Here is a 26,639-nt window from a genome sequence, read left to right as displayed (position 1 = left end):
AATATTACAGTTACCTGGCGAGACAGTGATTTTGATATCGGAAATGGCTAAGTCTATATGCATCCCGCTTGCAGGTGGCTGGGAGAGCGCCAGCGAAAGTGTAGCCGGTGACAGCAAATATCGCGGTGCGGGACCGCTGGGTCCCCCACGGCCCAGTGTACGAACTACCATCTGCAGCCCGGATATGCCGCCATCTGCCACCATGCGCTCCGAGGTCTTGCGCAATTTAAATCTGGCTTCCATCTATTATTGTAAGAAAAATAAGTAAAATAGTAATACGTGAAGCTTTTAACTTTGTAAACCATTGTAACAATTTTTACTAAAATGACGCGAACGGAGGAGTGTGAAATTTCGCACACTTATAGTTCAAATAGACAAGAAGTTCACAATGCTAACATGCATGTTTGTTTCTGTGCTGTTATCGGAGTTATCTATACGAAGCTAGTCGTTCAATACACATACAATAGAACCTTAATAATGTTCAAACTTATAATTTAAATTAATTATCCGACCTATATATTACATATATGTCAATACGACCATTTATTAGTAGACGACTACTACAAATAAATAGTTCACCTCACCTCACCATAGGGTGTAGCTTTCTTTACACTACATGTTGACTTATATTTAACAACATATTCTGTGAAATTAATCCAAATTCATCCACCCCTTTTTAAGTAAAATCGAAACAAAACACAAACAGATTAGAATATAGAAATTTTGGTTTTGTTCCTATTTTTTTTTTTCTATGACAATATTCGTTTCATTGTGTCTTGTGTATGTTTCATGTGTTTTATTGTGTAAATAAATAGATGAACCAAACGTACGTTTAACACTAGTGCGTCACATGTCTTCTGTTCAAGTGACTCTACCAGGATAATGTCAGGTTGTTCAATCTTGATGTTAACCGTCATCATTGACATATTCTGAGGTTGTTCCACCGTCGACGGGGTTGTTGCTGCTGACGGTTTCTTTTTCTATGTAATTACAAAATAATTTATAATAATAAATAATAATTTAACTAATTATTTCAATCTACACATTTACAACGCAACATACGGTATAAGCCAGTTTTTACTCTTATTTACTATTTAAACAACAGTGGCTAATACCTTGGCAATAAAACAATACTTTGTTATTGCTTAACAATGACAATATTTATAATACATAAGTGGTTCCAAATTAGCATGTCAATAAAACACTAAAAAAAATGTATACTATGTAACCATATGTAACCAACAAAATTAAATGGTCATAATCAGATGCGGAGTAACCTAATCATTTAAAATAAATTAAGTATTCTTAGTTTGATAATAAAAAATACTTACAAGGAGACTATCAACAGATTTATCCGTGGATTTTAATAATTTCACGTCCTCCTTTGGTTTGATAGACGATGTGTCCTCTGCTAGACCCGTGGTCATGAACTCAGCTATCTTGTTGAGGAAATCCATAGCCAGGATAAGGTTGAAGCTAAATATCCGCATGTCAACTATAAATTGATTATGAAATGGTGAATTAACAAAGTAAAAAAACATAGTAATATATTAAAAAAGTGCATACTCGTAATTCTTAATTAAGCATTTTTTATGGATGTTAGTATAGATTAGGTAAATTGAAACTCACCAAAGATGTCGGAATTCTTCATGGTATACGTTATATCAATCATGCTACGTATCTTGTCGTTGGCCTCCATGAGTACACTGTCGTCAGCCTGTTGAGTTGTGTTCGTGTCACCCCTATCACGTCGCCTCTCCAGATATCTAACGATTTTTTTTTAAATATACAAACAACAGCAGATAATAAAAAAATGAAGAGCACCTGTTTTGTGTAGATTTTTTTTCTACAACTCTTATTTAAAACAAGTTTTCATATATCTTACCGTTATCGACTTATTTTGAAAAAGGGCTTTTTTCAACCCTTTTTTTAATTTTTTCCCGTATATTATTATAGTATTTATTTCCCTGAATATTATTATTCACGTATCTAATCTATCCTATTTACTGGACTATCAGTTTGACGGCAATCAGTGGTCTAGCGGTTTAGCAAACCACTTTACTACCGAAGGTCGCGGGTTGGATTCCTAACACGGTAAAAAGATTTGTATTCATGAGTATGGTTGTTTGTATTGGTCTGGGTGCTTTCCATGTATATTATATATTTATTTACAAAAGAAATATATCTTTTTTTAACGCAAGCTCTGTTTAACTTGGGACTAGATGACGCAGTGTGAATTGTCCAGATTTATTATTATTATTATTTATTGATTGATAAATCAATATGGACTGCATATTGATTTATGGTGTTGCATATGCATCTGGAATATTCATTAAGAGATTAATTTTTATTCCATTAATAGTTTTTAGCATTCCGATATCCATACCACATAAGATGGAAAAATATACCATGGAAAATTGCAGAACGTATTTATTATTACAGTATAGTTCTATTTCTTGCTTAAACACTTTCTATGATATATGTTTATTTTATTACCTTGTTATCTTTGCACCACGGCCCGGTCTCGTATCGTCTAAGGTGCAGTCTACGAGCAGTACTGATGTGTGCATAGAATTGTCAGAGAACATTCGACCCTTGACAGATAATAAAGCCAGACAAAACCGCGCCAGATCCACGTCTTTTACGAACATCGTGTCTTCGGACTATAATGGAGCATACAATATACTAAATATTTACATTTTGTATGATATATTTTAAAATAAAAGTTCTCAAATATTTTGAAATATCTAATATTCTTGCATAGTGGACTATGTTAATGAATACAAAGTGGATATACCAATTGGTAAAAAAGGAACCCTGGATTGTCAAATAATATAGATTCAGGATACGTCAATTTAATAAAGATTTTGTATTTATACTTACACTAACAGTATTCATAAGATCTATAACAAAACTGTCCATAGTGAATGCGAATTTTATCGTAGTTCTTGGTTGCTTCGCTTCCTTGGGTGTAATAACGGCTACTGTTGATTTAGTCTGAACTCTGCTCGTTTGACTTTTAACAGCCTTTGACGTCACTTTAGATACACCAGGTTGAGGTTTGACTTCTTCTACCTTATCTTGACCCTCTTGAAGATTTTGGTTGAGTATTTTCATAATACTTTTGTAATCACTGTGTCCTACGGTAATCTAAAAAAATAAATATAATACAGGTATTAAGATGAAATACGAAAGAAAATATTAAACAGTAGAACTAATTCAATTTTCTTACGTACAGCTATAGTCCTCATACGTCCGGAAACGTCCAAATCTGGCAGGCTTTCATACCAGGATGAGAGGCTGCGTTTGACCAACAGTTTGAAACTCGTGGGGCGAAGCAGTTTACGCTCTTGACTGATGTCCTTATCATCTTTCAGCTGCACGCATGATACTTTCATATCTTCCAAGTCTAGGGTCAGCTCGTCAACAGTTACTTTATTGGATACATCCTGTTATTTTGTAATAACGAAAGTTATTGATGAATTAAAATAGCTTAAGGATTTACATTACTTAATAAGAGAAATTAAATTTCCGGCATCATCATATATCAATGATGAATTATGAAAGTAGAAAAAGATATGAGGCAATGAACTATAATTATCTAAATAAATTTAAAAAATATATGTGCTATTTTATTACAATAACTTGTTTATTTTGAGCAATTTTTTTGTTATATTTACGTATACATATATAAATTAATAAATAGACAATTGATTGAGGTGTAGTACTTACAGCAACAGGTAGATCAATGAACTTGTTGTTTAAGTTCATACGACCTAAATCTACCAGCATAGCATTAAGACTAGTCGAGTTCTCAGGGACCACAATAATGGGTGCGTCAAGACGGACTTTGAGCAACACTTTAGTGGAGTTTTGGTAAGCGTTTGCTACATTCGCTCGAGCTGCATCTGCAGCCTGTGATGACGCTTCGATGATAGCTTGTTGTGCCGATTGGAAGTTATTTAAAAATTCCTGTAAATTGAATTTATTTATTAAATTTTATTGCACACAATAACATTGAAAACTTCTAAGCCCTAAAAAACAATACAAAAATTGTAATGAATACGTACCAGCATGGACGTGACGTACCAGTTGAGGAATATGATACGCAGACAGTTAATTTGCGCGTCTATTGACATGTTGACGTCACTTACAGACGGGTGCTGTTCCAAGTTGTACATCACTATACGAACGTTCATCACATCGCCGCCTAATACTTTCAGTATCTGTTAAAATGAAACCCATAGTTGATGAGACCAATGAGCTTAAATTAAAGACATAGACTCTCCTGTCACAAAAACGTAATAGGATCGCATGCCTAGTCTAGGTGTGTATTCAAATATTAAGGTAGATCCTATATCGACGCTTTTAATCTGTAGAGTCACAGGTGCTGCAGCCGCTCGAAAATTATTTACATCAAAATTAGAAATATTAATTTAAAATAGACATTCTGAAAACTAGCATAAAGCCAACATCATATGGTTTATTGTATAAATGTGTACTCAAAGTTTACTTATAAGTTAAAATCGGTATTAAAAAATGGGGTTGATAAATGGTGAAAAATTAGGATTGTATGCATTTTTCAATGTAAATCATAATAAAACAAAATTTTTGGGGTCACCCTTAACACTTAGGGTATAAAAATTAGTTATAAATCTATTCTCAGAGACTGAATATACATATAAAATTTCATCATAATCGGTGAAGCCGTTTCGGAGGAAAACGAAACCTATAACACGAGAATTTTATATATTAAATGATATTCGTCAGTTAATAGGTTCTGGAAGACACATTAAAATTATTAAATTTCACTTACCTGTTTGTGTATAGTTACAGGGTTAAGATCTTCTACTTTAAGCGACGCTATAGCACAATCTACTTGGGTATAAGAACTTTTCAATACAAGCCCAGCAGTTGCTCCCTCTAAAATAACAGTGGATAGTGGGCGCCGGTCAGTAGAAAATCCAATTTCAATGGATCCAATCTTAACGTTCACTTTCAGTTGTATGCTTTCCACTTGCTTACGACGTGATGGTTTTACAATATTGGCTGAAAATTATACAGAAATAGATAAATGCATTGGTGAATGACATTAAAGTTATGTAATTCTGATAGTATATTGGCGGAGACGACCGCGATTGATAATCTATTCTTATATCTTCTTATATCGATTTCATTGAAGATGCTTCACTGCTTCGTGATTAATGTTTATTTATAACATGTGCTCTAGTGCATTAACACATAATATATCAATGATAAATAAACTATAAACTATTACATTTAAAAAATATAAAACGGGCACTATAAATATGTCATAAATAGATATGATTAAAATTAATACCTTTTGATTTAGCAGCAGAATATTCTTCATCTTCGACAATTGTTTCCAATGGACCTGCATTTGCGGTTCTGTCTACTGTACTTTGAATAGTTTGTAATCGAGTCTGTAAATTAAAAAGAATTCAATAAAATGTACTTTATTGCGATCAACTAAAGTATATATTAAACGTATGTAGTACCTGGTACTCATTTACAATGACTAGAATTTCCTGCAGACCCTCTAAATGAAGAAGAAGCCTCAATGTAGTGAAATCTAATTCTATCATCTGTTCCACTGATCCATAGTGACTTCTAAATTCTGGACACTTTTTGTCAACCTGTAATTAAAATGTACACTAAAAATTCAGTTTTATTTCATAGAGCAAATTTATCTAGTTCTTTTGCGAGCGTGATGAAAATGTAAAAGTTACTAACTTAAACCATCATAGAAGGAATTCTCTCGGTGCTTTCAGTTTACATACGGTAAGTATTCACGGGTTTATCAGTTTTCATAAATGAGAAATGCAATTGATACCTTTGGAATGTCTAGGTCGAGATTCTTCAACAAGATATGAGTAAAAGTTCTACTTCTCCTTCCTCCCTTAAAATTTACCATGGATATGTGTATTATTAAAGTCTATGCAGGAATCTACATAGTATAATTACTATTTCAAAATGTACTAAAGTATGTACATTTTACCTATGACTGTCTTTTGTACTAGTTATTGTATATTTTCCATTAATTAATATTTTTCTGTATCCGGTGCTCTTTTTTGAGTTTATAAATGAATATAATAAAATTAAAATAAATATTAAAACACATACATTACTATATGTGACCGCAAACAAATACTGATTTGTATTCTTCTCAACGAATTCCTCCTCTCCAGGTGTTTCAACCATATTTATAACTTTTTGTTCAAGTCTGTGGTGTTGCATATGCACGGCCCCAAGACGGACAGCCGCCTCCAATGTGAAGGTTTTTTGTGTTGTCTTCAGTTCCAAAAGATAGAGAGAGAATACTAGGAACTTTTCATATTCTTTGGCCGTTTCAACACTCTTACGGTTGACACTAAGCACCAGTTCTGTGGAAATAATGGTTAACAGTACCTTATAACATATTATAGCGGCTGTAACACTAATAATAATATATATAATAAAAAAACTGATGACACTAGATTAATTAAGAAAATGAGTCTTTGTTTTGTTTGCATTACTTGAAAATGATAAATAAAATTTTTATTAAGTTATAAATTCAGCATAGCATAGCAATTATAACATAAACTAATTAAACATGAAATATGCAACATGCAATAATGTAATGAACAAATTATATATATATATCTGTTAATTCAATGTCGCTTACGTACCTATTCTTTAGAAATTATACCAGAGTAAATTAAAACATACTTGTATAAATGCAACATAAATACCAGAAAACTATATAATATTAGGTAATGCCAGCAACTTTGTTAGCTTTTTAAAGTAAACAATAACCTATATTCGTTCTTGTGATTGAATCTCTATTCATGTCAATTTTCATTAATATCGTTTAGCTGTGTAGTCGTGAAGTGATAATAAACAAATAAACAAAAAATAGAAACATTATCGAATTATATTAATATTACTATTTATGTATTTATATAAAAATTTAAGGTCTAGCCTATATATACCTTTCATAATAAAGAACGCTTCAACTTCAGTCAACTGAACTGTATGCTCCTCAGTCTTCCTTTGGTTAGAACGCGCTGTATCTCTTTTTTGTTTCTCGACAGGGTCTAAGTACTTCAGCAGCGACAGACTGGAACTTTTCGATTCACTGGGCTAAAATTACAATACACTAGTAAGCACAATTGAAAAGACCAAATATTTTAATAATTGAATCAGTCATGAAAGACATTGGAACTAGGGTATAAGAGACATAATGTCTCAGTCCTCTGGACTGGCAACAGATAAGCGGCGTAACATGTTGTCAGTAGTGCGGTTCATGTGTATAGGTGACGACGATTACCTCTTACCATCAAAAGAGGCGTCACCATCATTATTCCATTCCAATTACATACAAAAATAGAAAAAGAAGCTGACACCAACATACGTTATTAAAATAGCTAGAACATCACTATCATTATATTTTTTTCTTTTCTAAACTAAAAATCAGTCTGATTATGCGGATGTCGTTGAAGATGATTTCTATATAAACAATGTAAGAATATTTCCTTTTAAGATACAAAGAACTGTAATTACAATGATCCAATTACACATGAAAACAGATATAATTAGAAATTGGTAAAATACATATGAAATTTCTATAATTACTTTTTTATTTGTATAACATTTTGTTATGATATTGGTACAGCGTGAAAATATCTAACAGTTTAAAGCTTTGTAAATATGTAGCTGTGTTTACTAGTTTAATTAAATTTACACTTCTCCACAAAAAATACTATACATAAAACTACGTTTATTTACGGTCAAATTTGAAATATTAGTTACTTAGTACAGTAATTATCTATTTTTTGTGCTACTACATATATACAAATTAATAGTGAAGTTGTTATTTTTGCTAATTTTTACCCCACTACCTCCTTCTTCGATCTTTATTCGGGCTTGAATAACGCGACCCGTCATCATATACGCACATTTGTAGCAAAATATCTTGACGCGAGAAATAAAAAGTAACATAAAATAGATGACCAATCACATACAAATAGAGGAATAATAAAAATAAAGCATAGTACCTTTAGTTGCGTCGCTTCTTCTGACTTAGGGAGAGGCATGCTTACTAATATTTCACATAATGTCAATAATCTGAAAATATAACATGTATAAAAAATGTATATATCGTAGAAACTGATACGACTAAGAAGTTGACTATCCACCATATAAAAAATAAAACCTAGAGAGACAACTCTCATCATCATGTTACCAACATTATAATATTATTTGATTTGTCTCGGTCATTAATTAGTCTAGACTAAGTATGTCTCTTAATCGCATAAATAGGCATTTATGCGATTAATAAAATATTTATTTTGTGTGTGTATAAATCACAAAGCTATTTCAATATAGCAGTCGTTATTATCCAATAGATTATTGGATTTTTTTAAACAATTAAATTGTGTAATTGATAAAAGTATTATCATAATCAGGCTATGTAATTGACCTCTAAAGCGACACAAAATACATAGTCAATGAACTATGTGTTCATTGACTATGTATTTTACCGTCATTTGCGTCGCGCAATTAGGTATGTAAGTCGTTATGCTAAAAGAATATCAGCAAACCTGTCTTCCGATGCACTAATAGCAATTTTCTCAAGTTCTCCTCGGATCTTTATCTTGGGTAGACGTGGATCGTCGGTAATCAAGCATTTGTGAATTTGTATAACTAAGTTGGTTGGCTGAAGTAAATGCAGTGGAGTCGCTTCATTTGAAGCTATTGCGGATTGCCAGTCCTCGTTTGCTGTGGCTATGACAACCTAATTAACAATTACGAAAATAAATTACATATCAAATTTATAAATATACTAAATTTATAAATATACTAATAGTAAATATAATACAACGAACGTTACAACATATGTATAGCACATAATAATCGTGTAACTAGAAGGTTTTCCTCGGGGACGATAGTAGATAAAGAGGCCTGAATCAACCACTTTTATTTTACCGTTTATTTGACAAAGTATAAACATATTTAGCACGTCAAAAGTACCTGCATCTCTGTGAGCTGTAGCGCCATCTTGTCGTAGCTGTGGTGTGCTATCTCCCGCAGTATGTCCTCGTCGGAGAACCCTTCACGATGCAACCGGTGTACATCGAGCTGCTGTCCCCGTCCGGATGATTTCACACTGATAGCACCCAACTTTACCGCCACACATGGTTCACCTCTGAACACCATAATATACGTATAAATTACGTATAGAGATAGAGAGCCAGTTATATAAAGCTTACAGAAAACTTATACTAATTAATTGTGACTTATATACTATATATATATACTTATACTATATATTAATTAGTATAAGTATATATATATATATACCTATACTAATTAATTTTGACTATATAATTTGTCTTGTACACACGGTCATTCCATAAGAAACCTCAATATCTTGAACAATTATTATACTCGTAACATTTAAATCACAACATTGAACACTTACCCTTTATACATTCCTGTTTGCGGTACAATGATATAAGATGCAGCAATATCAATATCCAAATCTATAAACGTGTGATGATGTACAGCATATTGCATTCCTAACGCCGATTTCTCTTTCAAATCCGACAATTTATTTTCAGCAGCCGCTTGTAAACTGAAATATGAATAGCAATAAAAAATATTAGATACATTATTATACAAAAAAGGCTATTAAATATTATAAAAATGGATGGATAGACTGTTTTCATATAATTGTGTACTATTATTTTTATATCTGTCTTACTTATAAATATCTAATGTAAATAAAAAATACGCGAATATCGTTTACTAAATATCCTGCTTAGAAAAATCAATAAATTATCTATGAAATGATCTAACATAAAGTATGCCTCCTATTACATAGTAACTTACGTAGTTAAAGCTGTAGATTCGCTTGGCGGTTTAAATACGTTGACGATCTCGATGACCGTTTGTGCATCATACACTATTTGTAGAGGACGCGCCGACACTTTTACTCTTTGGTCGCAAGTGCCGTCTGTAATAGACAATATACAATGACAAGTGTTATGAAATAACTTCCAAACATTTAGATTTTGGTTTGGGCTATTTCTCGGTTCTATAGCACTGAGATATGACATATGAGATGAGTTTGCGGCTATTAGGCCAATACAACACATCCATTTAAAAATAATACGACAATAAAGCGTATCATACACGACACTAAAAACATAACATATAAAAAATATCAACTTTTTATTTTATTCATTAATTTATAGTACAAATATGATACACTATATCCTTAAAATATAAGGTGACATCCTGCCCCCTAAATATGAAAAATCCTGTATTTTAGGATAAGCAATACTCTTCCCTATTACAATATCGTGACACAAATAGCAGTACGGCTAGTATTAATTTACACAGATATTTGTAATATATTTTTTCCTTACCTAGAGGTTTTGTTTCAAAAACGACATTTAAGAGATTAACGTCTTTCGTAACTTCTTTGGATGTTACAAGCTGTGGAATAAATTCATCCTGTTGCACTCCGGTCACGCTAAACGCCTGCATTTGTACGTCCACTCTGAAATTATAATATATATATATATTTATTTTATTATCACTGACACTATAAATATACTGTTTCTAAACATATGTTTAAAAAATATAAGAGTAATCATGTATCAAATATTTGATACACGATTACTCTTATATTTTTAAGTATTCACAATAATATTATTAACTATAGTAGTTCTTTAGTAACCCTAGTACAAGCCTTGTTTACTTTGTCGTACACTAAAGAATAGTACAAGGAAAGCAAAAACTTTGTAACCCTTTATAGGAAGTTTACGCAGACAAAGAAGTACTAAATTAATTAATGTGTCAATTATGTTTTTGACTCTCTCCCGTGAAACAAGCACCGATGACTTACTTCAACAAGCAACGACGTAAGCTCACATTGGACATAAGCCCTACCACATGGGATTGAATATCATTATATATTCATTGGATTGAATATCGATACATATAGTCATACCTCAGTGCATTAGCACTAGGCCGTTGCTGCAAATCAACTTCGACATTGTCCACACAAGCTTTGAGAACTTCTACGTCATCGTTTACAGCCACCTGAAGCCGGTCGAGACGGAAATGTCCCACTACGGCTACATACTCCACTGGCAAATGGAGGGGTGCGGTGTTCTCCTGGTAGTCTATGGCACGGAAGAGCTTGTCCTTCTCGTCCGGTGTCATAGCTTTTTCGAATTGTTTCACTGTAACACAAATACAGATTAATTATACTCGTTATAAAAATATCTTAAGGAAAAACATTTAGTTTAAAATAAACCAAACCCAGAGTACAAGGTCTGCTTAAAATTATACTAGATAGCGCTAATATCTGCATAAAATATCCAGACCAAAAGAAATAATTTGTCATGAAATTGTTTCGCATTTTATAACAAAAAAGAATAAAATTATTATCTTAATTATAAACTTGGGCAAATAAAATTAAGATTCTCCTACTAAATTGAAGCAGATTAAAAATTTGGTCGTCAGGATACTGTTAGTAGTTGTATAGTAGTATATCTCGACTGAATTTGCTATATCGTTAGCTATTACAACAACCTTCTTCGGAGAATCTTTCATTCCTGTGTTTGATTAACAGTGACAAAATTAGCCATTTTAGGACATCGCCATTGTCAATTGATACATATTGATTAAACAATACGTTTTAATATGATATATTTATAATCTCGTTTATCACTAAATAACAGAGTCAAACAAATAAATGTGTTTCGTTGGATTTTTGCATAGGTATCAGAATTATACTAACATTAGCTGCTCTGGAACTAATATTACTGAAACTGTGGTATATACAAATGTCATTTAAAGTACTTACTTATAGCTGTTCCCTCGGCATGCTCGTCATCTTTCGATCCGCCACCAGACCACCAGCCGCCAAACCAGCCACGAGATTTCTTTGCCTCCGCCTCCAGCTTTCCAAGCCTTTCAACCTATTTATAAGAGAAAACCATATATAAATACACAATATGCATTGTTAACGTTGTTACATAATATAATAATTAAGTAAATTAACACTATGCCTCATAAAATTGTAAAAATCTAAAAGATAATGTATATTATACCATCCATATTTATATACCTGTTAGAATTTATCTACCTGTTTACATTTCTTGGATTACCACGGAGAAACGAGAAAATATTATTATAAAATGAAATTGAAATTTTAATAAATCCCATATCAGAATCGCCGATTAAATCAAGACATTGCTCGAAAATCATGAAGAAAAATAAAACCTATGTGAATTGGATGAGGGCAGAAAATTGCTGGTAATACTTCTATATTATACACCTAAATTGAAAACAAACATACCTCCATTTCAATTTTCTGTCTAATGACAACGAGGTTAAATAAATCCAATTTCTTCTCAGCCTCATCCAATATGCATTGCTGATCAGCACCGACTTTTCCTTTATTGCTCAACTTGGATTGGTACGCAGATGCGTAATTTTTGCACAAATTTCTATGACCCAACATGTGTGTCCAGTCCCAATTTCTTCGGCGCCTGCGCACTTCCTCTTCTAGTACACATTGGTAAGCGAAATGCCACCATTGTTTGTAGTGGCCTTTGTATAGTTTCAGATCAGGGCGGTATTTTCTGTAAAAGGTATTTGATAGATGAAGAAAGTACTAAAACCTACCGAAAATAAATGCACTGTATGTTAGGTTGCTCTATAGTCTGCCCGGAACAACAACTAATACAACTTAGTCTCCCCACGTATCAAACATAAAGAGGCAAATACTTTAATCTATACTAATATTATTACTGGTTCGATTTGAAAAATTATATTGGTGTTGGATAGTCCATTTGTCGAGGAAGGCTTTAAACTATACAACATTATGCACGACCAGTAGGAACGCAGCTGCAATGAAAAATATTGCAAAAGGTGGGGAAATGAAATGCAGACGAGGTTGCGCAGGTCAGCTAGTAGTAAATAATTATAAAAATTGACAACCTCTGACTTCTGATAGTCGCGGGTTCGATTCTTCGCAAGGTACAAACATTTCTATTCATGACTTGTTGGTATTGGTCTGGGTGTTTTCTATGTATATTATGTAAGTAATTACAATATATTTGTACGTATTTATATCAGTACCCATAACACAAACTTTGCTTAACGGGACTAGATGGCGCTGTGTGATTTGTCAAAAAATAAAAATACTAAATTTTAAGTAAAACCGACCACAATACATTATTGAAAAAAGCATGCACAGGATTGCATGCTTTTTTAAGCCATTTTATGTGCATTGATTTTGTCATCAGTCTTAACAATGTCAATTTATTTAAACAAGTATCTACGTACAGTTTAGATTCAAGGTATAGCAATACTTTGAGTATGTAGTCATAATGTATGATGATTTACACCTCATTAGTACAGCAAATAACAAAAACCAAATAAATTTGACCCACTTTAATTAAACGAACATACATTCTCAGGTCGTACTTTATGGTTTCCCGTCTGGCCATTATCACTTGACTTCCAATGGGCTACACAAGTACTTTATAATACAGTTACATTTAATATGGTCAATTAATTTGTTCAATTTACAAGTAGTTTCACAAACCTATAAGGTGTGCCTTTGCTCATCCTATCCATTGAATCTGCAAGCAGCATCATGTCCCTGTACTGCGCTTTATTGAGACTAACTGACAGTTGTTCCATATGAAGTGTTAATATCACCTTAGGTATACTAAATTTAGGTGTATCACCCTCTGGTTTTGGATTTAATTTTAGTTTTGCTGTAGCATTGATTGGACCCAAAGCTGAAAATAAACATAAGTTAATAAACATAAGAGTAATGTGCAATTTGATTATTAAAATGACAGCTCAATTTGTATAACACAATTAAATTTATATCTTATACTAGGTGAGCCTGCGGTTTCATTCGCGTGAAATATATAAACTATGTGTTATTATGATGTATAAGCTATAAAGTTTTATTAAAATTCATTTAGTAGTTTTTGCGTGAAACAGTAACAAACATTCATCTATACTCATAAACTTCCACATTTATCATATTAGTAAGATGAAACCCAGGGTTTTAAAGATTGCAAAGACTCTAACCTCTTTATTTTAAATTTAATAATATGTTTAGACATTTTCAGACACCCTTATTCTTCAAGAGCATGTAAACTTTATCATCAGTCATTAATCAGAAAGTCAGTACAAATGGTAACAAATATACTGGGACTTCACCGTAGCAATAAAACACACTGCAAATTGTAGATATGCTAAGGACACTTCCATAAAGCAATTATGTTTATCCGCTAGTCCGCGTGAGACCTCCGTTCTATTTGTATGAGGATTGAAAGCATTATGAAGCGGTATTGATTTTCAATACAGACAGCTTGGACCCTGATAATATAAACTGACACAAGCTGGAGAGTTTCTTGTTTGTTTGAACACTGTATTCTTTATAAACTATCAGTTGTATTTGTAAACATTCTACACTACATATGTGATATCTTACCATATTTGTAGAATGACGGTTGAGACGATTTTGTTGCTATCTCTTTCTCTAGTCTGGTCTTGATCTCTTGCGTGGGACATTTTGAGTATAATTCTGTTGCAGGATTCCAATATATAGCTAAACCCTCCAAGTTCAAGATCTGTAATTAAGTTATGTCGATTCATTATCGATACATTTATTTGCAACTGCCCTAAGTTCTTTTGTAGGACTTGAGCATTGTAATGGCAATAAAAATTTAAGATGATCATAAGTGGCAAAATACCTTGGTATGGAGATATGTAGGAATGATTATAAATATGACTATGTAATGGTATTATAGGATTTTTTTTATTGTCGAGATTCATTATATATGCTAAACAAAATAATTTAAATATTATGTAAGTCCACTTTAAACAGAAGGTGGTTTGCATTTTGATAATTTTTCTAAATATTAACAATAGTTTGATTAATTTCAGAATACAAATGTTTAGTAAAATAAATATAATCTGTTATCCTATAATCCGTTTTCAAACAGGCTACTTAAATATTATTCTATGGCTTATTAATTAAGTACATTATATACGCATACTGTAGTATAAGTTATTGTGAGTCAAGCGTCACATTGATAACAACATAAAAATGCTTGTACTGTTTGTAATATGTACAGTGTGTTCTTACATAAGTAAATAAAGATGTCAATAATTATTATACCTTAAAAATTTTTGTCACAGCTTCTTGAATAACCGCTTGCTTCCAATTTTCATCTGTTGTGTGGACGGACAGATTGTGCAGTGTTATACCAAAGGAGAACGGTGCCTTTGGATTAGTTATGCTATCCTCGTATCGTATATGTATATCTGTTATTTTTAATTGTACATTCTTGATTATCTGTGTTACCAACTTCTCCACGAATGTCTCATCAAGTTTATTTTGATCTGCGAAATGTAAATAATAATAGATAACATAACAACTGAGGGAATGGTTCGCGAGAATACTGATTTATCTGTCTTTTCCTGTGGTAACAAGTAACACTATTATTTTATTTAATTATTTCAGGCTACTAGGCCCATATTATAAATACTATACCTTACATACATATGAATTAATATTGTAATAGTAATACATTGAATTTGATTCGGTGGTCACGCCAGCGCCGATACATTAGCCCAATTATAGATAGATACGATTTTAAGAAACCTTATAGCAGCTAAGGCTGCTGTTGATTAAGGATTATGATCATAAGATTTAATCATAATTCTGGACTTAGTTTATTACAACAAATCTAATATTAGTGGTTTAAAGAAAGTGGAACATAAATAGCATTATTTTCAAGATTTCTTTATTGATCCACACAAGGCAAATTCTACGATACAAAAAATCAACAGAGTTTCAATAGTATCTAGGTAATCTCCCAATAATATGAAGAAATAAATATTTGTACTTCCATATCACTTTTCTGTAAAATTCTTATGTATTAATTCTATTGGTGCAATAAAGAGTTTATAAATACATACTTAAACAAACTATTATTTTTAACAACACAACAAAATAGTGGGCGAAATAATCGGATTCATACTAAATAGTCTTAAACACGCAACCCGTGAGACAGACTGTAGTTTGCATGTTATGAGTGTCTCACGTAACATATAAGGTACTGATAATACCATTGTTAAATATATTACAATACCGAGTCGCAGAAACAAGCGATTGCATTATAATACGGGCTACTGTCGCTTATTCCAACTGCTATAAATAAAGAAGTAGCTCAGATAACACAATGAGAAAGGTTATCTTTGACCCTAAGGAATTAGCTCGTCCATATAATACTAGAGTGATATACCCGTGTCAGGTTATTGTTTGTGAATATCCTGCGTAGCAGACCCAATGTGAACATTTTTATCTTAACCTATAACGAGATATTTTGCCATCAGCACATTTATTTATTGTTATAGGACTGATTCATAAAAAAACTAAATTTTGAGACGAAATGCTTGTGTTGCTAATGGGAATAAAAACCTTGTCATTTATAGATAATTGTTTTTTTTTTACAAATATGAAAAACTATCGTATTGTAAATAAAGGACAAACCCACATATAGGACACTCTTACGTCCCAAATAATTTTCGGGGTCACCGAGACCACGAACCGAAAAGGCAGACGATCACGGTTAGCCATAGGTACTCTATAAAAATCGTGGATTGCTTTTGTGGTCTTTCTTTGAAACCTGTGATAAGATAAGCAGGAGGTTGTATACTTTTGGGCAGGACTTGATGTTACCGACGCGACGTAGTCTACTCTATATGAAAGGACTAATGACTCCCAATTAAGTACTTTTTACATTAGCTTAAACCTTAAATAATTAATTGGTGCATTAATTAAGTAGATTGCTTCATTAAAATCATGATGAACAACACATTGATTAAATAATCGCTTATCAGTCATTTGTCTAACGTCTATAAAGATTACTGATTAGATAGAGATAATTACTAAAACACAAACAGAATGAGGCAGAAATTTGTCTTAGACAAAATAACAGTAGCTTCCATAGCGTACATAGTACAAAACCGATCAAAAAGTAATGTGGCTGTGGAACAATTAAGCATGTTCTACTCTGAATCTATAATCAGTAAATTAATAGATTAGCGCGTAACTAATAATTAATCAACTGAATACTTCCGTTACATTACTACCGACAGTTAGGTATTTACATACTTCCTCATAAGTGGTTAGATATACAAAACAGTTATTATTTATTTATTCCTAAAATTTCAACAAAACCATATGTTAGATATTCAAATACGTCTCACTATAATACTAAATCTACCATGTAAGGGATGCGATAGACAGAGAAGAAAAGGCCAGTACCTATCCTTACAACTTTCCTAATAATTTGCATCCTCCATTTCCCAAATCTATGAATATAATATACAACTGCTGCTACCGACAGCTTTAAATTCTTTCTTATTAGTCTATCTCGTAAGTTTACCAGAGGTGGACTTTCAAAACTCGTCTGCGTCGGTATCTTAGTCTCACCTATTTCAGTCTCAGCAGCTTGTTTCGTAAGATATGTTTTGGTTGTAGAGCTATGATTAAAGAATTAATTTACGGGATAGGAGGTATGATACCTTAGTCCTCTGGAATGACAACGCGTGGAATTTATGTAAATTAAATTCAAAATATGATAAACGCGGGATTAAATAATAAATAACATACCCTTCTCTGCTTCTTTTTTCTTAGCTTCCTCAACCCTCACAAGTTCGGCCTGCTTTGAGGCCAGTGCCATTTTCTCTTCCTTCTCTGGGTCATACTTGACTTCAGCGGTAGGATTCACAATAAGAAACAGACGGTCCACAGTTGCTTCTACAGACGCACCGTATAGATTTTTCCATGGTATCTTAAGTACTAGTTTACCTGTATAAACAAACAAAATAAATTTAGTGGTTTCTACAGCGCACTAAGGAAAGGACAACCTGCCCCATTGTTGCAATCGGAACTCTCTCCTCTTAAAAGATATTCTAATAGAGTCTAATTCGATATCCTATTTGCACCGATTTGTGTTTTTCCCTTTGTACTATACTCATTTGTACAACCTGGAGATTTAAGTGAGTGGTGACATATTCTTTTACCGTATGGAGAAAACAGTTACGAATGGCGTAGACAGTTGAATAATTCTGGAGAACAATTATATCGATTACAATACGTACTTTACAGTCTACATAAATATAGATTACTGTATTATTAATGTACCTACTCATAAAACGTCTATACAACGTAACTATATATACGTGCTACCTATATAGCATACACGGTTTTTATTATAGCATGTGTTAAATATTGATAATAAAAGCCAAATTTAGACTGTACCTAATAGTTTATAGATATGTATATGCATTGCTAAAATTACTATATTTTCGTTATACTGTAGAAGGTAACATTCTACAGTATCACGAAAATGGCGCTCAATATAAAAATAGGCATGTAATAAGATTAGATCTCATGCGATTAAAGAAATAAACTCGTTGACGGGGGAAAATAAAAACAATAATGTGTACCAACGAAAAATAAAACAAAAAAATTATGCCATTTTGTACATAAGACAATAGCAGTTCTAAATAATTAACATGATAGTAGATAGGTATGAGTATATATAATAATTTAATACTTTACAATAATAATATGTATGTAAATATATTAAAATTATTAGATGTGTACTTAATTGTACTACTTGTTATTATATAAATAATATTAAGTTGCCTTGAAGCAAATAACTAATAAATTAATAATAATAATAAATATGTAAAACACTTGAATAAAGTAAGAAATCATGTTTACTCATATAAAATATGTCACGCAAGCGTTTTACTAATTTAATAAGTATCTACGTATTTATTGATGGAATTAGATACCGATCATACCATCACACTTGATTCAAGTAGCCAATAGTGTTGGCTCAAGTAAATTATGTATATTAACAAACAGAGCTAATGGGTCCCCGTCTTTACTACACACTCAAATAGATCCATCCAGATCTAGAATTATTGCCTCGTATACTCGTGTTTTATGCGGTGTAATATTTACTTTATCGTATGGCGAGATAACAAATTTAAGTAGGTTTATAGTAGGAAATTATAGTTTTTTCCAGAAGACTTTCTACAATGTTAGCTATACATCAATTCCAATTTTCTCAAGACGACATCAATTACAATTTTTGTAAACGAAGTTAAAATAGTTATTTTTAAAATTCCATGGTCATAACGGTCATAGATCATTAGGATACAAACAATAAATTAACATCCAATCCGAAATAAAATTTACGGGACCAACCCGAGAACAAATTTTAAAATTTCGTGAAACATATAAACCAGCTAATATATAATAGAACACAAATATACATGTTTAACATACAAATTGTTATTGGGCAGAAAGATATTTTTTAGGCATTCAGTGATAGGTAATGTAAGCGGAGGTCAAATGATGACCTTCGGATCCCGTCTGACTCACTAACACAATCAAAGAGTCTGATTTGAGGGCATGATGTCACCGCTCTGAACTTTATTACGGTGTCACAATTATACGCTACTGTCTATACCGAATATATGCTAAGTGGAGTACTGATATAACCTTGCATCATTGAGACTGGTTGGCATGCCAAAAATTGATTATTTTTGATGCTATTATATTCAAGATGCATATGAAGAATCCGTTTCGTTACTCCTTCGAAATTATTCATTATTAAATAGTTTTAGAGTTTCAGTATTGAAACAGAACTTTTAAGGGTGACTTTGTTCATCAGTTCGTGTATTAAAATACTAAAGTGATTGATTAGAAATAATTTTAGATATATTTAAATTTGGATCAGTAGGTTTGATAGAGGTGTATATACAGATATATCAGTGTTTAATTTTAAACAAATCATCCACAGCAACTATCGCAAATGTAGAATGGAATATTATAGTATGTCCATCTCTTAGCAGTTAAAAAAATATAACAATTTATATATTTTTGATCTGATAATACTCAGTAATTCAAATATAAATATTTAAATATCATTTGTATGGCAGCTGTAGGAAAAGTTTAGACAAATATTCTCATTGACATTATAAAATTACAAGTAATTAAAAATTTATTTCTATTATCCAAAGCTTAGGTACAGTTCCATGTACAAACGAATTCTACAGCCATAAGTGTTACAACCATATATAAATGTCAGACTATGCATACAAATTAATATACTACCTTAACCCTAAAATAGTAATCCTATTGTTCTCTTCCCTTCCAGTGCAATGAGTAATTTATTTATATTTATAACACATGACACAGGTGAGCTTGTTTATAGCATTTTGATAGCTATTATATAATACTAAAATAAACATGCAAGTGGAAATTTTATAAGTAGCATATATTTAATTCATCAAATCTTTAGATATAGACAAAATAAATATTGATTTATGTGTAATCATTTTAAATCTTAGTAAATTAAAGTATGTTATAAATTGTTTACACAGAAATAAATAAGTTGTAATTTACCACTAACTAAATATACCGCTTAACTAAACTACTTATACCATTCCACCCTCAATAGCATACTACCACTTACTAGTGTTTCGGTAACTTTCGATTTTTATATGGTAGAAATAATGTCTATCACATTATTTCTACCATATAAAAATCGAAACTACTGATAATAGAACAAAAATATATATGTAATACAAAAAAAAACAGATATTAAAAATTGGTGACTTTTTTATTGGATGATGTTTATATGACTCTAATGCTAATAGTATAACATATAATAACTTTAACAATAAATGCAAATACAAACTTGCAGTCCCCACATTCAGTTTAGATAAAATTAATAGGTCTTTTATAGGAATGGCCATTAAATTTATAATATGACACATATTTTGGTTCTACTTACTATTGAATTAAAAAAAATTGTTATGTAATACTTAATTTATTAAACCTGTAAGCTATTATTTGGAAGACAACCTTGTACAGCATTTGTTGTTCCCTCTAGGGATTTTATGTCGTAAACATGTTAGATATATACACTGCTTAAATAATATGGAACATTTAAAGATTGAAACTGAGTTCAAATAATAAATGTATCAATTGACTATATTGCTAATTCTTTTCAACAGAAGTAGCAACTGGAATTATAATAATTAAACGAGCATAGCGGCCGATAGATCATATGTGAATAAATTACTATTGACTTTGATATATGTTGGTGTGATGGATAATTCAGTGAAATATGATAGGAGGAGTCAACACAGAACAGTTAGACCATTGTGGCAAATACAGCAGAACTTAACTACGATGGTTTCTAGATAAAACCATATGAAATTAGACCAATTCTAGCAATTAGTTTATTTGGAGACATTTCTCCATCACATTTATTAAGCTTTTAGTGCTAGGTGGGGGTAAAACTGAGAAAAGGGATTAATAAAGATTTAAGGATGTCATTATCCCATCTTGATATGATTATATTTACATTTTGTGACCCATTGTTATTAACAATATCAATATGTAATTGATTAAAAATATATAATTTATTGAGAATGTGTACTATATATTATGATATTTATAAAAAAAAAAATTAAAAATTATTCCTTATAAACACTCACCCAAATGACCATAAACTGTCTGGACAGGTATATTGAGTTCTTCCAATGCATTCTGTTTTAATATCAAATTTTCCAAGACGACATCACCTGAAAGAGAAACAGTGTCAAATATTTATATTTATAGTCATATACAAAAGATAATTCGATCTACCGTAGTGTAGGTATGACATCATGCCGGGTTACTTACCTCCCCATATCCCTAATTTGAGCTGAGATCTGTTCAGGTTCTCCACGTAGTCTCCAAGAAACCTGTTCAACACGTCCACTACAATCGATTCGAACACCATCGCGACGGCACTTGTTCACAAATAAATTTAAATTACAATATACTACATAGGATTCATGTCATGGTCCGCGGTGAAAACACATGGTTGCGTAAGTTATTAAAAAATAATAATCTAGACCGTACTTTAAAACAACAATTTTTTTATGAAAACATTAATATAATAGTTAAACTCTTATGAAAAACAGAATATATTTTCGAGAGTTTTTTAGGTGAACAGTATTGGAATCTCAAATAACAGTGTTAACACCTGATATGTTAAAATTACCTCCTCTGTAATTATTGTAGTTTTTGGTAGGTAATTCAATCAAGGATTCAAGGTAAGCTTTGTCGTAAAATTAGCTTCCGTTTTCCACGAATTCGTAATAATACTTTTCTTTCGATTCTGATAGAAACACAATTTCATTGTCAATTTTAACAGATTTTATGTATTTGTAGTCGAAATTGATAAGTTTCGTTTTAAAAGTGTCATATACATATATAGATCTGTTTGTCTGTTATTGTGTTATCGCTTCACGTAAAAACGTGTGCAGGAATTGGCCTAATTTTTAATAAATATATTGTTTAAAATTGGCCAACATATAGACTATAGGAAGCCGAGAATAATCACTCCAAAGGAATCGATGAATAATTCTATTTACAATTAAGTACTTCGTCCGTATAAATCGATTATTTATTATTGTTATCATTTGATCAACATCAATAGGTGGTGAACTAAAGGAGTACAAAACCGCATCTTCGCCTTTAATTTAAAAAAATATTTCAAACAGGACTTTATTATAATGTACAGTTCTTTAATAATTTCTTTTCGTAATAGTTAAACGCTAACTTTTAACAAAGTAATGTTAAAAAGTGGATTTTATGAAACAGGATATTTATTACCTGCTTTAAATGGTAAAGTTTAATTCTTGGCAACATTCTAGGCAATCTGTCAATGTCACAATATTTTGTTCGATTTTGTCCTTTCTACGAACACAGTCAAGAAAACTGTAAACCACACCACTGTGTCTTCCAAACCACGACGTTGGCAAAATCACCGACCTCATTTGGTGGAAGCCATTTAAACTAAAAGAAGAAGAAGAAGAATAGCTGTGAATCTTGTACACTTCCAGGGTAAATACACATCTACCGATTTGGAACCGAATTCCTATAAACGAATTTGCAGCAGATTGTCCTATATTATTATCACAGTTGGGGTATTCTCTGAATACTCCAACTGTTGTCCCCCCAACATTGTCGCTGGTCGACGTCATATCGAAAGCAACACTTGATGTCAATATTTTGTTCGGTATATTTGAACAACATGACTACAACGTGGCGGGGGGAAATGGGATTGTTAGTAATGTGGACTAATGAACCCATTACTAGCAATGTACCATGTCAGGTTGACCTCCACGCGGTTCCCCCTGGAAACCATCGTGTTAAATTCCTGGTGAATTTGTCACGATGGGCTAACTGACCTGACCTCATGCTCATATTATCACCCTCCACTGGTGCCCCGCCAGCGTAAACCGTTAGCGCAGGCGGATGCACCATTCCATTATCACATACAAAAAAAAAAAACACTACAACGTGGCTGAAGCGACTACCGCCGTATCTCGAAACAACTTTTGGTTTTGTTGTCAGAGTTCCCTTCACTGGAAAGTCAGTAAGAAATATAATTTAATACCAAAGGTTTTTATTATTTTTCAAATTTGCGTCAAATAGGTTTAAACTCACATATAGGGTGGGGTAGTAAAATACTAGGAGACGGCGCATCGATTATTAAATAGGATTTTTTTTTTCGAAATTCTTTGTCATTTTCTGTTAGGCGCGCTAAAGATTAGTCTAAGGCAGTTAAATAGAGGCATATAGAAGTTAATTTCAAGCTGCAAATATTTAAAAAAACTTTTTAGGTATATGACTTGACTGTTCCAAACGGTCAGACTTCTATGCGATTATAATATATGCAAATAATTTATTACAAGTTAATAAAAGGATTATACGTTGGAGCGTAAGAGGACGTACATTTATTGAAATAAAACAGACAGCCAAGAATAACTTTATATTTTTTCGTATTTAAACAATATCTAAAGTTAATATTATCTAAAATTGTAACTGCATTGTTAAGTGTGAATGGAATGCACGCTCAATGTTTATGTCATAGTAAACAATTTTGCACTAATATTGTAAATTGAATTGTTAAAAAAGTTAGCAAACTTTTGGGTTTATATCTATAATGCTGTCAGTAATATACACTTTTCCGTTATTTTAATTCATATACCAATTACTACCTTACCATGCACTATTCATTATAATTTACAATTTTTTTCCAATAAAAATATATTCTTTATAAAGTAATTACAACAGCCATAACATCACCTTTTTTATTACAATAACATCACTATAATGTGAAATTTTAATACAATCGAAGAAGAAAATTGTACTATGTTGTTAAAGTATAGAGTGGTAGGCACCATGTTCAGAATCATGAAATGAAGTTATAAGTAGTTATACTATGTGATTCTAAAATGGCCTCTGCCTAAATTATTTGTAATACTATAATTTATTGCAGAATATTCATTATGTATATATACACTTAACTATCGCCCAAAAAGCAATGCAAGTGTAGATATATAGATGATTACATGAGACAAACATTTGTGTAAATGTACAACAGTAAAATTTATTATCAGTATTTAAGTATGAAAAAGATACCAATTACTTAAAGAATATCTAAATTCAAATGCATCTCAAGAAAAATTTATGAATCAATCAATAAATTATTATATGGAGATTATAATGAGTTTCTGAAATGATTCAGCGTCAATAAAAAAATTAGTCGACTTAGATCTTCAAATATTTGAGAAATGTCTACATTAAAATTAATATAAGGGTGCATTGAAAAGACAGAGAGGGACATAACTAAATAAGTATATTATGAGTAAATAAATATGTAAATATTATTTTGTTATTTTATATTTCTTAGTGCACTGCATATGTTTCGAGTAAAACAAACAAACTGGATGTATTTAATCTAATAGTGATGTGTGTTTACCACGTCTTTTAATATAATGCAGTAAAATGACATTTACACTTAATTAAAAAGAAAACAACATGAACAATAAAATACACGCACAAGCACATCAATCAGCGTAGTGTTCATATGGCTAATTTATTTATATCGGCCATAACTAAAAAAAAAAAAAAGGTAAAATGCCAGTTGTACTCTTACTTCGAGGGTTCCGAAACAACATTTTACACGGGATTTTTTATGAACTCAAGATTGCAAAGATACTAATTAATTCTGGCATTGTATTAACAGTCGTATATTACATTCTAATGGACATACATTGTTTATTTATTTGACCTACTGGGTTACTTTTGACGCAAAGAATCGAAATGACATCGATTAGACATCTTACATTCGTTTTTTTTAATTAACAATTAGAAGAATTAACAAAATAACATATTAGAAGTTTTTTTACCGATTCATTATTAATGTTCTATAGTCTTTATATATAAATATAAGTAAAACATTATTGTTTGAATGGACCATTTCAAAATCGAATCAAAAGTTACCCTGCAGTTTACAGTCAATTGAGTATAACGATGAAATAATATTTCTATTTTGCTAAAATAGGTAGCAACAACTTTACTTAAATGTAGTCATTAAAAAATATTAATATTTTACTTAGACAAACAACTAATATCTACAATTTACTAATCTTAAAGTATGCGATTGTTGTTTTAAATATATACTGTATAGCTTAAACCTACGATAGCGTACGGGTAGAAATAGGTAATGAGATGGGTTCTGGGTAAGGTGGGTTATGGGTAGGTCTGTGTCTTAAAGAATGAATACCTGAGTTAATGCATCTCATATGGTTTAAAAATAATTTCTCAATATAGACCATATTAAAGCTTGAGATTGCGGTAATTATTTCGAAAGGCGGGGTAAAGGGTGTAACCCTGCCTATCTGGCTGATTAGGGAAAACATGCCGTATATATAAGTTTTATTTCATAAGATTCAGCTAAATTCGAGCATTTTCTGCATTTTGTACAGACAAGACGCCACTATCTCAGCAGTCTATAAAATAATCCATTTATACGCAATTACTTAATTATACTGTTATCTCGATTTTCATTCACTATATACATAAATTAAAAAATATAACTTCTTTTTGTATTATACGTGGGGCAATGATTCTTATTAATATTAAAGTTATTTTTACAAGAATAGATTTTATTTTAACAATATATCATGTACTCCAACATTTTTGAGCAAGGTATGTGTAGTAGTAGTATTTCATTATATAAAAACAAAATTTTACATGTCTTAACTAGAAAAAAATACTTATGCTTTTGAGATAGATATTACATTTTTACAGTCAGTAGCAAAACTCAATCTATTCAATTATAGCAAAACACACAAATGAAGATAATTTGTTGCCGACTGTACTTATATATAAATGTATAGAAATAAGAACATACAATTGGTATTATGCAAAACTGTACTGACTAGCTAATATCAACTAAAACTGTAATATCTAACCTGTGTATAATATGACTATGTGATAATTTCAATTATTTTAGTTATGCCTATTGACAATTTCATTGTTTGTCTTTTTTTAAAATATGTGTTTAGATCTCAAAGTACATTTAGTTATTTCCAGACTAGAAAGCGCTGTATATCTAATAACATTAATTTAAACAAAAAAATTACAAATCAAT

The 26,639-nt window shown here is 31.4% G+C and overlaps 1 protein-coding gene across 2 annotated transcripts in view; it reads right to left on the bottom strand.

The window, feature by feature from the left end:
• LOC131841828 (intermembrane lipid transfer protein Vps13) overlaps positions 1–21,929 on the bottom strand; it is a 43,897-nt gene extending 21,968 nt beyond the window's left edge. The window contains exons 1-29 of one of the 2 annotated variants that reach the window (XM_059190175.1): positions 21,830–21,929; positions 21,643–21,729; positions 17,729–17,926; positions 15,227–15,450; positions 14,537–14,675; positions 13,631–13,829; positions 12,377–12,662; positions 11,882–11,996; positions 11,021–11,255; positions 10,434–10,567; positions 9,895–10,018; positions 9,485–9,637; positions 9,034–9,208; positions 8,604–8,797; positions 8,058–8,127; positions 6,993–7,143; positions 6,145–6,404; positions 5,520–5,657; positions 5,342–5,444; positions 4,817–5,049; positions 4,071–4,226; positions 3,733–3,972; positions 3,237–3,449; positions 2,884–3,150; positions 2,497–2,663; positions 1,630–1,766; positions 1,332–1,495; positions 831–980; positions 15–243 (exon numbers count right to left, since the gene is read on the bottom strand). In XM_059190175.1, coding sequence (XP_059046158.1) covers positions 15–243; positions 831–980; positions 1,332–1,495; positions 1,630–1,766; positions 2,497–2,663; positions 2,884–3,150; positions 3,237–3,449; positions 3,733–3,972; positions 4,071–4,226; positions 4,817–5,049; positions 5,342–5,444; positions 5,520–5,657; positions 6,145–6,404; positions 6,993–7,143; positions 8,058–8,127; positions 8,604–8,797; positions 9,034–9,208; positions 9,485–9,637; positions 9,895–10,018; positions 10,434–10,567; positions 11,021–11,255; positions 11,882–11,996; positions 12,377–12,662; positions 13,631–13,829; positions 14,537–14,675; positions 15,227–15,450; positions 17,729–17,926; positions 21,643–21,729; positions 21,830–21,929 — 5,041 coding nt within the window. Of the gene's footprint in view, positions 1–14; positions 244–830; positions 981–1,331; positions 1,496–1,629; positions 1,767–2,496; positions 2,664–2,883; positions 3,151–3,236; positions 3,450–3,732; positions 3,973–4,070; positions 4,227–4,816; positions 5,050–5,341; positions 5,445–5,519; positions 5,658–6,144; positions 6,405–6,992; positions 7,144–8,057; positions 8,128–8,603; positions 8,798–9,033; positions 9,209–9,484; positions 9,638–9,894; positions 10,019–10,433; positions 10,568–11,020; positions 11,256–11,881; positions 11,997–12,376; positions 12,663–13,630; positions 13,830–14,536; positions 14,676–15,226; positions 15,451–17,728; positions 17,927–21,642; positions 21,730–21,829 lie in introns of those variants that run through there. The other variant, XM_059190174.1, reaches the window with a different exon arrangement.
• Between the last annotated feature and the right edge of the window lie 4,710 nt (positions 21,930–26,639).

This window comes from Achroia grisella, unplaced genomic scaffold (assembly GCF_030625045.1).
Source record: "Achroia grisella isolate CSIRO2021 unplaced genomic scaffold, CSIRO_AGI_Agris_v1 utg1920, whole genome shotgun sequence".
Lineage (NCBI taxonomy): Eukaryota > Metazoa > Arthropoda > Insecta > Lepidoptera > Pyralidae > Achroia > Achroia grisella.
This window is presented reverse-complemented; position numbering and strand designations above follow the sequence as displayed.